At 36.1% G+C, this 18,379-nt stretch overlaps 1 protein-coding gene across 1 annotated transcript; it reads right to left on the minus strand.

The window, feature by feature from the left end:
• Window positions 1–1,033: 1,033 nt before the first annotated feature.
• LOC104110751 (large ribosomal subunit protein P2A-like) lies at window positions 1,034–1,605 on the minus strand. Its single transcript, XM_009620293.4, has one exon. The coding sequence runs from the start codon at window positions 1,543–1,545 to the stop codon at window positions 1,207–1,209; it is 339 nt and encodes a 112-aa protein (XP_009618588.1). The 5' UTR covers window positions 1,546–1,605; the 3' UTR covers window positions 1,034–1,206.
• Between the last annotated feature and the right edge of the window lie 16,774 nt (window positions 1,606–18,379).

Genomic DNA, 18,379 nt, shown 5'->3' on the forward strand with positions numbered 1-18,379 from the left:
AATTTTACTTTTTTTTTCGAAATTAGTGTTTGGCCATACAATTTTTATTTGTCACTTGAAGATAAATTTTGGAATTTTTTTAAAAATTTTAAAAACTTCAAAAAGCTATTTTTTCAAAATTTTCAGTCAAATCACAAAAATTCAATAACAACCTAAAATTATATTCATGTCCAAACACAATTCTAATTTTCAAATACCATTTTCACTTGTAAAAAAAAATCACTTTTTTCCAGAATTTTACAATTCTCATGTCCAAACCCCACTAAATTACATATGGTATGAGCTGAACTAACATATATATGGTACTTGAATGATGTAACTGAAAACATGTACGTTGTTCTTGCCAATGGAATTTATATCATGAATACTCAAAATCTTTTCTTTTTTAATCTGTTTTTTAAGCTTTATAGTGCGACATTATCAAAATACACACCAAAAACGAAAACAAAGAAAAAGTAAAACAGAAGTATAATAAACAGGAATAGCATGCATTATATATCATATTAAAGTCATGACTCTCAAGCAAGGAAGATATTAAAATAATTAGTACTACTATGCGAAGGTGCTGTTATGGAGTAATATAGAATTACTCATATCCTTTCGATTAAAAGAGAAGAAAAGTATGAGATAATCACAGAAGACAAACCCAGAAAAAACACACACACACGCAGTAAAAATAAAAAGAGAAGAAAACGATTCAGAGGCGAATTCAACATTATGAGTTTGGAATTAGTGCTTTTAAAATACTGAATTCTAATTTAATAATTTGTATATAATTAAATGGATTTCTTGAGACAAACATACGGGGTTTGGACCAAAGAGGTTCGGCAAATTATTAAGTGGCAGCTCTTTCTATGAACTCGTCTGCTGACGAGGATTCTGATGTTTCGAATGGAGATAGTTATGCTGATGCTACAAGGTTCGACCGAACCCGCAACGGAAAGGCTAGCTCTGCCATGTCCAATATGAAGATAAAATTGATACGATACAAAAGGAAAGTAGCATAACCATACGCAAGGATAACACACAAAAATTGAAAAATAGTCAAATTTTTATTTAAAAGAAACATCCAACATTAAACAGATAGTAAACCTAAACATAACATCAAATCAAAATTACTACTTAGAGAAAAGAAAATCATAATAAATTTAATTCTAATTCAATAATAAACAAAGGATCAACTTCACCAACAATATATCAATTCATCTAACCAAAGAGATCAAAACCAAACTCCTCCTCAGACTCTTCTTTCTCTTCAACTTTCTTTTCCTCCTTCGCTTCCGCCACCGCAGCAGCAGCGGCACCACCTCCACCACCAGCGGCAACCGCAACACCACCGCCACCAGAAGGCACCGAAGCAATCATCTCTCTACCGGCGGCAATAAGTTCAGCAAGGTCTTTTCCTTTAACTTGTGATAATAACAGTTCAATTTTTTCATTATCAGCTTCTGCACCAACAGAAGAGAGAATTGCCTTCAAATCCTCCGCCGTGGGACTGGCGTTTCCGCCCAGTGCGCCCAACAAGTAGGCGGCGATCACCTTCATCTTTTTTTCTCTGAGAAGAAAAGAATGGTTTTCTAGGGTTTTGAGTTTGGAAAATATGAAGTATAGGCTCTTGTAGTTTCTTTATATACACGTAATAACGTAAGGGGTATTAATAATAATTAAAATAAAATCCGAATATAACTAGGTTAGGAGAGAGGTTTTCCTTTTTCTTTGTTCCTTCCAGGACACGTAATAAGAAATTGCTACTTTTTTACCAAATTAACGCAAGAAATTTTATAAAATTTAATCATTAGTCCATCATATATAAAAAAAAAATTAATTAAAGGAGCACATAAAATAAGGAAAATAGTACTAGCTTTATTTGTTCAAACGATTTTGCCAGTATTTAGTTGTCAAGGTATAAATTAATTATTTGGTCATTTTTAGTACCAAAGTTATTTCTTGGAAAATAAAAGGACAGAACATATAAATATAGGTTAAAAGTATTTATAGTATGCAGTGATCTTTAATTGATGCCACATCCAGTCCTTACATGAGAAATACGTATTTGATCTTTGTTAAATTGGCCTTTAACAACATACACCATGAACTTTTACGTTGGAGTTTTAGCTTTACTAGTTTTAATGTACGCGCGTTGTGCGTGTACCTATATCAATGATTATATAATTTAAAAATAATACATTATTAAATAATATAATTGAGTTATAAAATAAAATTTTAAAAAGTATACGTTTTTGAAAATAAATCATGTTAATGACATATAGATAGATAAAGAAAAAAGTCTTGATTTTGAATAAGAAATTCATAATCAATTTGAATACGAAAAATATTGTCCATCACTGATTTTATCAAAATGTTAAGTGACACGACTCTAGTTTGTTCAAAGCTCACTATAAACTAACATCTAAACATTAGTAGAATTAATGAGATAATCTTAATTACTTTTCCTCGCCTAATAATTATACAAAGCTTTTCAAATATACTTTTATATTAATTGTGATTAATGAACTATTATAGTCATTCAATCTTTGAGCTTGTCACCTATATCTTAATCAAACTTTTAAGAATAGATTATATCTCCGTATTTAAATATCTGGCATTTGACCAAAATCTTATAGTATTTTTTTCTCTTACTATTAAATATTCCCTCAAGTATTTCTTCATATCAAAGTTCCAAAAGATATGTTCCTTTTTCTTCTCCTTTCAAAAAAAATTGTCACGACCCGAAATTTCCACCTTTGGACCGTGATGGCGCCTAACATTTCATTTGCTAGGTAAACCAACGTTAGAATAATATTAGCCATTTTTAAATAATTTTTAAATTTATTAATAACAAAGAAACAAATGTGAATGTAAGGTTTGAAATATAGTGAATAATCCATAAAAATAACGGTGTCTAAATACCATCCCAGAATTTGGTATCACAAGTGTATGAACTTCTAGAATAATACAAATAAGGGTCTGAATAAAATAAAGCTGTCTGGAAAAAACCACACAGCTAAAGTAAAGTAGACAGGGACTTCAGAACTGCGGATGCCGTGCAGTTATACCTCAAGTCTCCTTTGATAGCTGAAATCCAAGCAAGTCTATGGTACGCCGTTGGGACCAACTCCGTAATATATACAAGAAGTGCAGAGTGTAGTATCAGTACAACCAACCCCATGTACTGGTAAGTGCTGAGCCTAACCTCGATGAAGTGGTGACGAGGCTAAGGCGGTTCACTTACATTAACTTGTACGCAAATATTAGTAACAATAATAAATAATAGAAATAAATCAGATAACTCATTTATAATAATTGAAGCCAACTTAGCAGTCATAATCCATTTATCATTTTCATCAATTTTCGTTGCAGCGTGCAACCCGCTCTCACAATATATTCATATTCAATTCTGTTGCGGCGTGCAATCCGCTCCTCCAATATATTCATTTTAATCAAGTATATTGCGGCGTGCAACCCAATCTTCCAATATATATATATATATATATATATCGACTTTTAAATAAGTCTGTTGCGGCATGCAACCCGATCCTCCAATATGGACTTTTAATAAGTCTGTTGCGGCGTGCAATTCGATCCTACAATATGGACTTTTAATAAATCTGTTGCGGCGTGCAACCCGATCTTTCAATATGAACTTTTAATAAGTCTGTTGCGGCGTGCAACCCGATCCTCCAATATATTCATTTACTAATTCTTATAGAAGAAATTTTTTCAATAAATACAACAATTAATATAAAATTATAAGACAACAAGAATACAATAATTATGATTTAATTATAAAACAAATAATGACAAATAGCAAGTTATTATGAAAATCAGGGAGAAAATAGGCAGTTTAATACTTAATATGTTAAATGTCAAATAACAATTAAGACACATAATTCAAATAGCATGTAACAATTAATGCAGGAATTCAAGAATTAATATTTGACAAACAATAGGAGAGAAATAATTATTATAATAATTAATTCATGATTTAAAACGATTTATGATTTTTTAAGTAATTATGCAAACAATTAATTTGACGACGTATAGACACTCGTCACATCGCCTATACATCGTTCACATGCATTTCACATAACAAATAGTTTAAGGATTCTATTCCCTCAAGTAAAGGTTAACCACGGCACTTACCTCGCTTTGTAAATTCCAATCAATTACTCGACCACGGATTTTTCTTTTAAATTTGTCTCCAAAAGCTTCAAATCTATTCATAAAAATTTCAATATACTCAATACGAATCACAGGAATTAATTCCATATGAATTTACTAATTTTCCGGATAAAAATCTAAAATTTATTAAAATATTCGATAGTGGGAGCCACATCTCAAATCTAGGAAAAACTTGCGAAATCCGAACACCCGTTCCGATACGAGTCCAACTATACAAAATTTATCAAATTCCGATGTCATATAAATCCGAAATAAATGATGAATATAGACTTAGATTTATGAAATACAATCACTATATGATAAAGAACACTTACCCAGTTCGAAATCATGAAAAACTCCTTTGAAATTGCCCCTAAACCGAGTTCTAATTGAGGGTTTGTGAAAAATAGGAAAAATACTGTTTTGGTTCTGTTTTAAGTCACAGGCGTCAGGCCTTCTTCGCATTCGCGAAGGGCCTGTCGCGTTCGCGATGAGTAGTAGCCCATGGCTTTCGCGTTCGCGAAGGCTTTTTCCCCCTGGCCTTCGCGTTCGCGTGCCAGTGCTCGCGCTCACGTAGAAGGACGATTGACCCCTCCTCCAGGCCTCTAAAGCTTCGCGTTCGCGTTGAGCTGGTCGTGTTCGCGAAGGGTAAAGTCCCCATAGCTTCGCGTTCGCGACCCAATCTTCACGTTCGCGAAGAAGGAAAATTCAGCCAGCCCAGTTTGCTCTTCGCGTTCGCGAGACTACATTCGCGAACACGATGAAGGAAATACCAGAAGCCTAAAGTTGCAGCAAACCAGATTTTTCTAAGTTCAAAATTATTCTGTATCCTATCTGAAACTCACCCGAGCCCTCGGGGATCCAAACCAAACATGCACACAAATCCTAAAACATCATACGAACTTGCTCGCGATATCAAATCGCCAAAATAACACCTAGAACTATGAATCGGACGCCAAATCAAAAGAAATTTTCAAGAAAACTTTAAAACTTATATTTTTACAACCGGGCGTCCGAATCACGTCAAATCAACTCCGATTATCACCAAATTCGGAAGACAAGTCATAAATATTATTGTGGACCTTTACCGGGCTCCGAAACCAAAATATGGACCAGGGGTCAATAAATCCAACATCAGTAATTTCTTAAAAATCATTAAGCTTTCAAGCTTTTAAGTTTTCATCAAAATTCCATATCTCGGGTTAGGGACCTCGGAATTCGATTTCGGGCATACGCACAAGTCCCAAATCACTATACGGACCTACCGTAACTGTCAAAATACGAATCCGGGTTCGTTTGCTCAAAATGTTGACCAAAGTCAACTCAATTGAGTTTTAAAGCTCTATTTCACATTTTAATCCATTTTTCACATAAAAACTTTCCGGAAAATTATACTGACTACGCACGTAAGTCGAGGAATGATAAATGGTGCTTTTTGAGGTCTTAGAATACAGAATTACTTATTAAATTTAAAGATGATATTTTGGATCATCACATTCTTCACCTCTAAAACAAACGTTCGTCCTCGAACGGAGTTAGAAAAAAATACCTGAGCTGGTGAATAAGTGTGGATATTTACTCCACATGTCCGACTCGGACTCACAAGTAGATGCCTTTACCGGCTGACCTCTCCATTGTACCCGAACTGAAGGATAACTCTTAGACCTTAACTGTCGGACCTGCCGGGCTAGAATAGCCACCGGCTCCTCCTCTTAAGTCAAATCTTTGTCCAATTGGACTGAGCTGAAATCTAACACATGGGACGGATCACCATGATATTTCCGGAGCATAGACACATGGAACACCGAATGAACCACTAATAAACTAGGTGGTAATGCAAGCATGTAGACTACTTTACCCACCCTTTCAAGAATTTCAAAGGGTCCGATATACCTAGGGCTCAACTTGCCCTTCTTTCCGAACCTCATTACACCTTTCATAGGTGAAACTCGGAGCAATATTCTTTCTCCAACCATGAATGCAATATCACGAACTTTATGGTCGGCATAACTCTTTTGCCTAGACTGATCTGTGTGAAGTCGATCCTGAATAATCTTGACCTTATCCAAGGCATCAATTACCAAATTGGTACCCAATAACCGACCCTCTCCCGGTTTAAACCAGACAACTGGCGAACGGCATCGCCTTCCATATAATGCCTCATATGGCTCGACTGGTAGCTATTATTATAAGCAAACTCCACAAGTGGAAGAAATGATCCCAAGAACCTCCAAAGTCTATAACACAAGCGCGAAGCATATTCTCCAATATCGGAATAGTGCGCTCTAACTGTCCATCTATCTATGGATGAAATGTTGTACTCAATTCCACCTGTGTGCCTAACTCACGTTGTACAGCCCTCCATAAATATGAGGTAAACTGCGTACCTCGATCTGAAATAATAGACACGGGCACACTGTGAAGGCGGACAATCTCACGAATGTAAATTTTAGCTAACCTTTCTGAAGAATAGGTAACTGCCACTGGAATGAAATATGCTGATTTGGTTAACCTGTCCACAATGACCCAAATTGCGTCAAATTTTCTCTGAGTCCGTGGGAGTCCAACAACAAAATCCATAGTGATACGCTCCCATTTCCATTCAGGAATTTCTAACTTCTGAAGCAAACCACTAGGTCTCTGATGCTCGTACTTAACTTGTTGACAATTCAGACACCGAGCTGCATGTGCAACTATATCCTTTTTCATTCTCCTCCACCAATAATGTTGCCGCAAATCTTGATACATTTTGGCGGTACCTGGATGAATAGAATACCTAGAACTATGTGCCTCTTTAAGAATTAATTCACGAAGCCCATCCACATTAGGCACACAAATACGACCATGTATTCTCAAAACTCCATCTTCCCCCACAGTAACCTGTTTGGCATCACCGTGCCGCACCGTGTCCTTAAGGACAAGTAAATGAGGATCATCATACTACCTCTTGCTGATGCGCCCATATAAAGAAGATCGAGCTACTGTGCAAGCTAGAACCCGACTAGGTTCTGAAACATCTAACCTCACGAACTGATTAGCCAAAGTCTGAACATATGCAGCTAAAGGCCTCTCACCAACTGGAATATACGCAAGACTGCCCATACTCACAGCCTTTCTACTCAAAGCATCGGCCACCACATTGGCCTTTCCGGGGTGATATAAAATGGTGATATCATAGTCTTTCAACAACCCCAACCATCTTCACTGCCTCAAATTAAGATCTTTTTATTTGAACAGGTACTGAAGGCTACGATGATCAGTAAATACCTCACACGAGACACCGTAGAGGTAATGCCTCCAAATCTTCAGCGCATGAACAATGGCTGCCAGTTCTAAGTCATGAACAGGATAATTCTTCTCGTGAACCTTTAACTGTCGCGACGCATATGCAATTACCCTGCCATCTTGCATTAATACTGCACCAAGCCCAATGTGAGATGCATTACAATATACTGTATACGATCCTGAACCTGTGGGTAATACCAATATTGGCGCCATAGTCAAAGCAGTCTTGAGCTTCTAAAAGCTCAACTCACACTCGTCTGACCATCTGAATGGGACACCCTTCTGGGTTAGTCTGGTCAATATGCTTGCTATAGATGAAAACCCTTCCACGAATCGACGATAACAACCTGCCAAACCCAGGAAACTACGGATCTCTGTAACTGAAGTAGGTCTAGGTCAATTCTGAACAACCTCTATCTTCTTAGGATCCACCTTTATGCCTTCTGCTGATACAACATGCCCCAAAAAGGCAACTGAGTCTAACCAAAAATCACATTTTGAAAATTTGGCATATAAATAATTATTCTTCAAAGTCTGAAGCACACTCCGAAGATGCTGCTCATGTTCCTCTCGACTGCTAGAGTAAATCAAGATATCATCAATGAATACAACCACAAAAGAATCCAAATAGGGCTTGAACACCCGATTCATCAGATCCATAAATGCTGCTCGGGCATTTGTTAACCCAAATGACATCACTAGGAATTCGTAATGCCCACATTGAGTCCTAAAAGCTATCTTAGGGATATCATATGCCCTAATCTTCAACTGATGGTAACCAGACCTCAAATCAATCTTCGAAAATACCTTGGCACCCTGAAGCCGATCAAATAAGTCATTAATTCTTGGCAACGGATATTTGTTTTTGATAGTGGTCTTATTCAACTACCGATAATCTATACACATCCGCATAGAGCCATCTTTCTTCTTTATAAATAATATTGGTGCACCCCAGGGTGAGATACTGGGTCTAATAAATCCCTGATCAAGAAAGTCTTGTAACTGCTCTTTCAATTCTTTTAACTCCGGCGGGGCCATACGGTATGGTGGAATAGAAATGGGCTGAGTGCCCGGAGCCAAATCAATACAGAAGTCAATATCTCTGTCGGGTGGCATCCCCGGCAGATCTGCAGGAAATACTTCTGGAAATTCACGAACAACTGGTACTAAGTCCATAGAAGGAACATTCGCACTGGGATCGCGAATATAAGCCAAATAGGCTAGACACTCTTTCTCTACCATACGCCGAGCTTTCATATAAGAAATAACCCTGCTAGCAGAATGACCAGGAGTTCCTTTCCACTCTAACCAAGGTAACCCCGGCATAGCTAGGGTCACTGTCTTGGCATGACAATCCAATATAGCATGATAAGGGGACAACCAATCCATACCTAAGATGACATCAAAATCTACCATATCAAAAAGTAGAAGATCCATACTAGTCTCAACATTACCAATAGTAACCACACGAACGATAGACATGATCTACTACAACAGAATCTCCCACCGGTGTAGATACACATACAGAAGCACTCAGAGAATCACAAGGCACAACCAAATATGAAGCAAAATAGGAGGACACATAGGAATAAGTAGATCTTGGATCAAATAAAACTGAAGCATCTCTATGGCAAACTGGAATAATACCTGTGATCACAGCATCAGATGACTCGGCCTCAGGTCTAGCTGGAAAAGCATAAAATCGGGGCTGGGCCCTACCACTCTGAACTGCGTCCCTGGGACGGGCTCTAAATGGCTGGCCTCCACCTCTAATGATCTGACCTCCACCTCTAATGGCCTGACCTCTACCTCTAATGGCCAGACCTTCACCTCTAGCTGCCTGACCCCTACCTCTAGCTAGCTGAACAGTCGGGGAAACAACTGGTGCCGGTATGATGGCACGAGAATCTTGCCGAGATCTGTTACTCACCAATCTAGGGCAATACCTCCTGTTGTGACCAATGTTTCCACACTCATAACACTCATCTTGATGCCGTGGCTGCTGAAGCTAAAGCTGACCCAAATGGGACGGATAACCGCTGTAGCAACTGTGGAGTGGTGATGCACTGATAGGAGCTGAATGTGCATTGAATGCTAGCTGTCGATAGTAAGGCATAATAGGACTGTGACTGCCTGAAGCACCGGGAGATGCATGAAGTGCTGAATGAAATGATCTGGGAGGATGACCCCTACCAAAATTACCCATGCCTCCAAACGAGGCACCACTGAAACCACCGAACTGACGAGGACTCTTATTAGACTTTTGCCCTTTCTCCTGTGCAAGAACCATCTCGATCCTTCTCGCGACATTAGCAGCCTCCTGAAAAGAAATCTAACTTCCGGTCTCCTTGGCTATCTGAAGCCTAATAGGGTGAGTGAGTCCCTCAATAAACCTCCTCACTCTCTCTCCCTTAGTAGGTAGTAAAAGTAGAGCATGACGGGCCAAATCCACAAGACGGGACTCATACAGAGTAACAGGCATACTGCCCTGCTGTAGACGCTCGAATTGCTTGCGGAATTCCTCTCTCAGTGTGATAGGAAGGAACTTCTCCAGAAATAGCTGAGAGAACTGCTCCCAGGTAAGTGTAGGCGATCCAACTGGTCTGGTCAATGTATAATCTCTCCACCACCTCTTGGCGGAACCCGTCATCTGAAATACAGCAAAATCAACCCCATTGGTCTCAACTATACCCATGTTCTGCAGCACCTCGTGACAGCGTTCAAGATAATCATGTGGGTCCTCAGAAGGTGTACCACTAAAGTGAACTGGAAAGAGCTTAGTAAACTTATCCAGTCTCAATAAGGCCTCAAAAGACATGACGGGCCTATCATCGGTCTGTGCCGCAACAACTGGCTGAACTATCCCAACTGGCGGGGCTGCTGGAGCCTGATTCTGGGGAGCCACCTACTCCGGAGTAGGAGTAGTGGGAGTTTGTGCTCTTCCCCCAGCCTGTGAGACGGCCGGTGCCACTGAAAATGTACCATTCTGGGCCACGCCCTCCATAAGACTTACCAAACGGACTAGAGCGTCCTGAAGTACTGGAGTGGCTATGAATCCTTCCGGGACCTGAACTGGTCCAACTGGTACATTCTGAACTGGAACTTCCTCCTGAAGATCCACCTGAGGTTCTATAACAGGTGCAGTTGCTCGAGCTCTGGACTGAGCTCTACCTCGGCCTCTAGCACGACCTCGGCCTCGACCTCTACCCTTGGCCATAGTTGCCACCGGGGGCTCTGGTCCCTGTCCATCGGTAGAGGTATTACGTGTTCTCACCATCTACGAGAGAATAAGAGTGGAATGATTCAATCATCGATGATAGAATAAATTCGCACGACAGAATAAGAAAGAAGTGATATTATTCCTAAACTTTATAATTTCTGAGAGATAAGTACAGACGTCTCCGTACCGATCCTTCAGACTCTACTAAGCTTGCTCGTGACTCGTGAGACCTATGTAACCTAGTGCTCTGATACCAACTGTCACTCCCCGAAATTCCCACCTTCAGACCGTGATAGCGCCTAACATTTCATTTGCTAGGCAAGCCAACGTTAGAATAATATTAGCTATTTTTAAACAATTTTTAAATTTATTAATAACAAAGAAACAAATACGAAAGTAAAGTTTAAAATATAGTGAATAATCCATAAAAATAACGGTGTCTAAATACCATCCCAGAATTTGGTGTCACAAGTGCACAAGCTTCTAAAATAACATAAATAAGGGTCTGAAAAAAAATAAAGCTGTCTGGAAATAAACACACGGCTAAAGTAAAGTAGACGGGGACTTTAGAACTACGGACGCCTTGCAGTTATACCTTAAGTCTTCTCTGATAGCTAAAATCCGAGCAAGTCTATGGTACGTCGCTGAGACCAACTCCGTAATCTGCACAAGAAGTGCAGAGTGTAGTATCAGTACAACCGACCCCATGTACTGGTAAGTGCTGAGCCTAACCTCGACGAAGTAGTGATGAAGCTAAGGCGATTCACTTACATTAACTTGTACGCAATATTAGTAACAACAAAAAGTAATAGAAATAAATCAGATAACTCATTTATAATAATTGAAGCCAACTCAGCAGTCATCCATTTATCATTTCCATCAATTTCCGTTGCAGCGTGCAACCCGCTCTCACAATATACTCATATTCAATTCTGTTGCGGCGTGCAACTCGCTCCTCAAATATATTCATTTTAATCAAGTATGTTGCGGCGTGTAACCCGATCCCCCAATATCAACTTTTAAATAAGTGTGTTGCGGCGTACAACCCGATCCTCCAATATGGACTTTTAATAAGTCTCTTGCGGCGTGCAACCCGATCCTCCAATATGGACTTTTAATAAGTCTGTTGCGGCGTACAACCCGATCCTCCAATATGGACTTTTAATAAGTCTGTTGCGGCGTGCAACCCGATCCTTCAATATATTCATTTCAATCAATTCTGTTGCGGCGTGCAACCCGCTCCTCCAATATATTCATTTACCAATTCTTATAGAAGAAATTTTCTCAATAAATGCAATAATTAATATAAAATTATAAGACAACAAGCATACAATAATTATGATTTAATTATGAAACAAAAAATGATAAATAGCAAGTTATTATGGAAATCAGGGAGAAAATAGGCAGTTTAATATTTAATATGCTAAATGTCAAATAACAATTAATAAACATAATTCAAATAGCATGTAACAATTAATGCAGGAATTCAAAAATTAATATTTGACAAACAATAGGAGAGAAATAATTATTATAATAATTAATTCATAATTTAAAACGATTTATGATTTTTCAAGTAATTATGCAAATAATTAATTTGACGACGTATAGACACTCGTCACCTCGCCTATACGTCGTTCACATGCATTTCAAGTAACAAATAGTTTAAGGGTTCTATTCCCTCAAGTCAAGGTTAACCACGACATTTACCTCGCTTTGCAAATTCCAATAAATTACTCGACCACAGTTTTTCCTTTTAAATTTCTCTCCAAAAACTTCAAATATATTCATAAACAATTCAATATACTCAATACGAATCATAGGCATTAATTCCGTATGAATTTACTAATTTTTCGGATAAAAATCTGAAATTTATTAAAATATTTGACAGTAGGACCCACGTCTCAAATCGCGGAAAAACTTACGAAATCCGAATACCCATTCTGATACGAGTCCAACTATACAAAATTAATCAAATTCCGATGTCAAATGGACCTTCAAATCATAAATTTTCGTTTTTGGAAGATTTTATAAAAATTCCAATTTCTTCCATCTAAATTCGAAATAAATGATGAATATAGACTTAGATTTATGAAATACAATCACTATATGATAAAGAATACTTACCTAGTTCGAAATCGTAAAAAACTCCTTTGAAATTGCCCCTAAACCGAGTTCTAATTGAGGTTTTGTGAAAAAAAGGAAAAATCCTGTTTTGGTTCTGTTTTAAGTCAGAGGCGTTAGGCCTTTGGCCTGTCGCGTTCGCGATGAGTAGTAGCCCGTGGTTTTCGCGTTCGCGAAGGCTTTTTCCCCTTGGCCTTCGCGTTCGCGTGCCAGTGCTCGCGCTCGCGTAGAAGGACGACTGACCCCTCCTCCGGGCCTCTACAGCTTCGCGTTCGCGAAGGGTAAAGTCCCCATAGCTTCGCGTTCGTGACCCAATCTTCGCGTTCGCGAAGAAGGAAAATTCAGCCATCCCAGTTTGTTCTTCGCGCTCGCGAGAGTACATTCGCAAACGCGATGAAGGAAATACGAGAAGCCTGAAGTTGCAGAAAACGAGATTTTTCTAAGTTCAAAATCATCTTGTATCCTATCCGAAACTCACTCGAGCCCTCGGGGCTCCAAACCAAACATGCACACAAGTCCTAAAATATCATATGAACTTGCTCGCGCGATCAAATCGCCAAAATAACACCTGAAACTACGAATCAAACGCCAAATCAAAGGAAATTTTCAAAAAAACTTTAAAACTTATATTTTTACAACCGTACGTCTGAATCATGTCAAATCAACTCCGATCCTCACCAAATTTGACAGACAAGTCATAAATATTATGTTGGACCTTTACCGGGATCCGAAACCAAAATACGGACCCGGGGTCAATAAATCCAACATTAGTAATTTCTTAAAAATCATTAAGCTTTCAAGCTTTTAATTTTTCATCAAAATTCCATATCTCGGGTAAGGGACATCGGAATTAGATTTCGGGCATACGTCCAAGTCCCAAATTACGATACGGACCTACAAAAATTATCAAAATAATGATATGTATCTGTTTGCTCAAAATATTGACCAAAGTCAACTCAATTGAGTTTTAAAGCTCTATTTCATATTTTAATCTATTTTTCACATAAAAACTTTCCGAAAAATTATACGGATTGTGCACGCAAGTCGAAGAATGATAAATGATGTTTTTCAAGGTCTTAGAACACAGAATTACTTATTAAATATAAAAATAATATTTTGGGTCATCACAAAAATACAAATTCTCTTTTGTGTTTTTGGTTATTAACTAATATTGTAGTAATAAATTTTAAATTGTTAACGCTAATGATAGTAATATCTAAAAAGAGATCTATATACCGTATATATTTACAAAGAAAATGGCACAGATCCTGAGAACCTAAAATATCATCAAATGTAGAAGGAGTGTCGACTGATATATCGATTTTAGTAACAATTAGTCCTTACTTATTTTTGTGTAAACTTTCTCATTTGAAGTATTCTTGTTCATTATTATATCCAAACTCATTTATCTCATTTGAATCGGCAATATAGTACTTTTGATTGGATTTATCATTCGAAACATGAGATAATATACCTTAACATTCCCATTCTTTAATTCAAAAAAATATTGTTAAAATAGGATGCAACTTAGTTCATTTGTATTTAATATTCATGATTGTTATAGCAATATTTTTTTTGTTAATTTTAGAGTGATAAATATTAAAAAATAACTAAATGACAAAATTATATTTAACGTGTATGATATAATATACATGTTATCCATCATTAATTATTTAACTTTTATATTAAAATTATAAATCACCTTAAGACTTTCTGCGCATGTGAAATATTCAAATTCAATACTCAAGATGGTTCAAACAAAATCGGAAAAGAATTGACATGTTTGATGATTCTCACGTGGTTAGTAGTTAGTACTACAACATTAAAATGAAGAAAAAATTTCTAAAGTGTTAAAAACTTGAAAACATTTAAGGAAAATACTTACACAATTTAAATATGAAAAACAATTATATAAGTAAAATAAAACTCAATTTTAGATTCCTTAATATTAAGAGTTTCTACCTAGTTCAAATAAGGAAGAATTTAATAAATAAAAATTAGTTGATTTTTAAAGTCCTAAATATTAGGAATATAAGTAAATTACAATTATAAATTTGTCCAATTTGAAATCTATTTTTAAAGGGCAAAAAGGCGAACGACATTTCGCTAAGGGCCTTCGTGCTTTTAATATAGTACTAGTCTTACACTATCTCAATAAGAAAGAATTTTAAAATACTATATAAATAATATATTAAAATATTATATTTGGGTGATAAAATAAAAGTTAATTTTTTCTAAAATGATGAATCTTCATATAAGTTCTCAATCATGTGTCAATATATTCAACTAAAAATTTATTTTAATTTTTAATTCAATCGCTTTAAATTCATAAGTTATCATGCTTCTTTTCAAATTCAGCAGTCACATATAATCCTTCAAAACTTAAGAATTTTTTGATTTTCTTTTTTCGAAAAGTTATTCCCTTATTCATTTTTTATTTAATAATAACTATTATATGAATTATTTCCAACAAATTAGAAAAAAATAAATTATTGTATCTCATGGTATAATCAAATTACATAAATTATACGAAGAAAAGGAATTCAGAAAAAGAAAAGAAAATAAACAATAATAAACCTAAAACTTTTTAACAAAAAAAAAAAAAAAAAAAAGCTCCTCAAGCACTCTTACACAAAAAGTTTTATAACAAAAAGATAATTATATGGTTTTCCATATCAAAGTCCTAATATTAGGCTATAATTAAATGATTGTCCCTAAATATTAAAAAAATAATTAATGACTATTCCTACATATTAGGAAAATAACTAAAATTACTACCCTGGCCAATATAAAATATACTCTGGGTAAAAAAGGCGAATGACATTTCGCTAAGGACCTTCATGCTTTTAATATAGTATAGATATAGATATATGGAATAAATATATAAGATTTCTTTATTCCTAGGATTTTAAATAATATTAACAAAAACTCTACTAATTTGTTAATGATCCTCTTGACTTTCATCAATGACAATCAAACTACAGTCACACTTCTCTATTACAGCATCCTTATATAACAGCACTTCACTATAAAAGCCAAGTTTTTTCTAAACCAAATTTCATGTTCTGTTATACTATATGTTTAACAGCAATTCGCTATACATTCTAAAAATATCTGGAAAAAATAATGTTATAGAGAGATTTGACTGTATTTACATAAAGGTAGATAGGACCCACGCATGGTTTTAAGATAATAGATAAAAACAAAAATAAATAAACAAGAACCGGCAAAAATTCAAGTAAAATGAAATATATGCAAGAGGGAAAGTTGAGAACATGATTTTACGCTTGTGATATACTGTAGTAAACGGATGGCTTTACTCTTGCAATATATTTTAGTAATCCATTCAAAACTCAAAGAAGAGTATTTACCACATGATACCAACATTATATACATCCACTTTTCCTCTTTCTCAATACCGTTTTAGCGTCTACAAATATTCTCAAAATAAGTTTTTCTCGACAACAACAACAGTGAGGGTAGTGTGTACGCAGACCTTACCCTATCCTGGGATAGAGAGACTGTTTCCGATAGACCACCGGCTCCCTCCCTCCAAAAACTCCTCACCTTGCTCTTGAGGTAACTCGAACTCACAACCTCTTGATTGGAAGTGGAGGGTGCTCACCACTAGAGCAATTCATTCTTGTCATTGATTGATAGTACTAAAGGGTGATCAATTTAATCTGGAACCACAAGCATCAATACTCAATAGTGTCTCTAGTTGAATGAACATAACTAAGAAAATAAGAAGAAAAACAAAAAGAAGAATTAACCCAAATAGCAGCCCATCCAATCGATTAAACTAAAAATAGTCCGTGGAGGCATAATGTATTTATAGTTTATGTATTATATGTGTATAATTATGTATAAACAATATATAATCTATGTATATGACTAGAAAAAGTAAACAATAAATATGACTGGCTATTTAGGTAAATAGATAGAAATAGATGAGACTTTTTGGGCTTGTAAAGTGGCAAAATATAGCTCTAATTATAAAACTAAAAAAATCATTTCTTTTAATTTATTTTGATATTCAAAAAGGGCAAAATACTACTTGCACTTTGTACGAGCCTCCTCTTTTGTAGGGGATATTAACTGGTCCTACTAATCCGAGTTCGCTCCATAGAAAACTTAGTAGTGTGGAAGGTTTTAATGCTTAAAACTAAAAGGGAACCTTTACTATTCCACCACATCCACCATCGGTATTCAGTGATCAATGTTACATTGTTACTTTCAATATAATATTTATTTTGATTGTTACTTAAATTTTATTGTATTGTATCGTTAAATCCGTCGAAATTACTACTTTTTATAACGAGGGATTTGGTGTGATGACATCGTTACCTTGCTTTTTTCTCTCATCTTGCCCTTCCTTATTATTAAATAATTACATTTTATCTTTTACCCTACTTTTTTATATAATAATTTTATTCTATATCCTATTTTTTCTTAGTAATGTTGCAAGTTTATTCTTCATATTGTTGGTGCATGGCATCATGAAACGTCGACAAACGATACAATCTATTCAAACGTTGCATTCATCAATTAATACAATACAATACAGTATAGTACATTATGAAACGACATGTAACAACCACCCAAACATGCTGTAACATTTGAAGACGCTCTGCTATGGGACGAAGGAACCTAATTTTGTGGTTTTTGGTGGGAATAGTTTTACTATGTGGGGCTCATATTGAAGAAAGCAAAAAAAGAAAAGAAGAAAAATGGGACGGGAGGTGCCTAACTTTGTTGACAACTTTGTTGAAGAAAAATGGGATAGGTGCCTAACTTTATTGAAAAACTATAGGACTAAATCAACAACAAGCCATCTTCTTTGTAGTAGTTAGATGGAAACTCTTACTATAAATAGAGGCATTCATTCTTCATTTCAATCACACCAAATAAAAGAGAAGCAATAGAAGTTAGAGAGAGTAATCCACATATTGTAGTCTGTGAGATATATAGGGAGTGTGAATAATATTGTACTAAGGTGTTTTTAAATAAAAAGTGTTATTTCTTTAAAAATTATAGTAGTCTCTTGACACTACTAAGTTGTAATATTATAGTGGTTATATTGCTCCGCTCGGGTATTGTGTTTTACCCCATTAAAAGAGTTAGCGTCGTTGTTACTCTCTTGTGTTATTATTATTTGCCGTGAATATTATTCCTGGGCGGGATTATTACTCTTCTCAATAACATGGTATCAGAGCCATGGCGAATAATGGTCCGCTATCTTTTCAATTCTCCCGTCTCACAAAAGATAATTATGAGAAATGGTGTCTACGTATGAAAGCCATTCTTGGCTATCAGGATGTATGGAAAATCGTAGACAGAGGATATGCAAAACCCGATAATGAGGAAGTTCTGCCTCAAAATAAAAAGGAGGTCTTGGCAAAGACGAGGAAGAAGGATCAACAAGCCCTCACGCTCATCCACCAATGTTTGGATGATGCCATATTTGAGAAGGTGGCAGATGCTACCACCTCAAAGGAAGCTTGAGGGATTTTACAAACTTCTCTTTAAGGAGTTGACAAGGTGAGGAAGGTAAAACTTCAAACTCTAAGGGCTAATTTTGAAGTTTTAAAA

The sequence above is a fragment of the Nicotiana tomentosiformis genome, chromosome 11, assembly GCF_000390325.3.
Source record: "Nicotiana tomentosiformis chromosome 11, ASM39032v3, whole genome shotgun sequence".
NCBI lineage: Eukaryota > Viridiplantae > Streptophyta > Magnoliopsida > Solanales > Solanaceae > Nicotiana > Nicotiana tomentosiformis.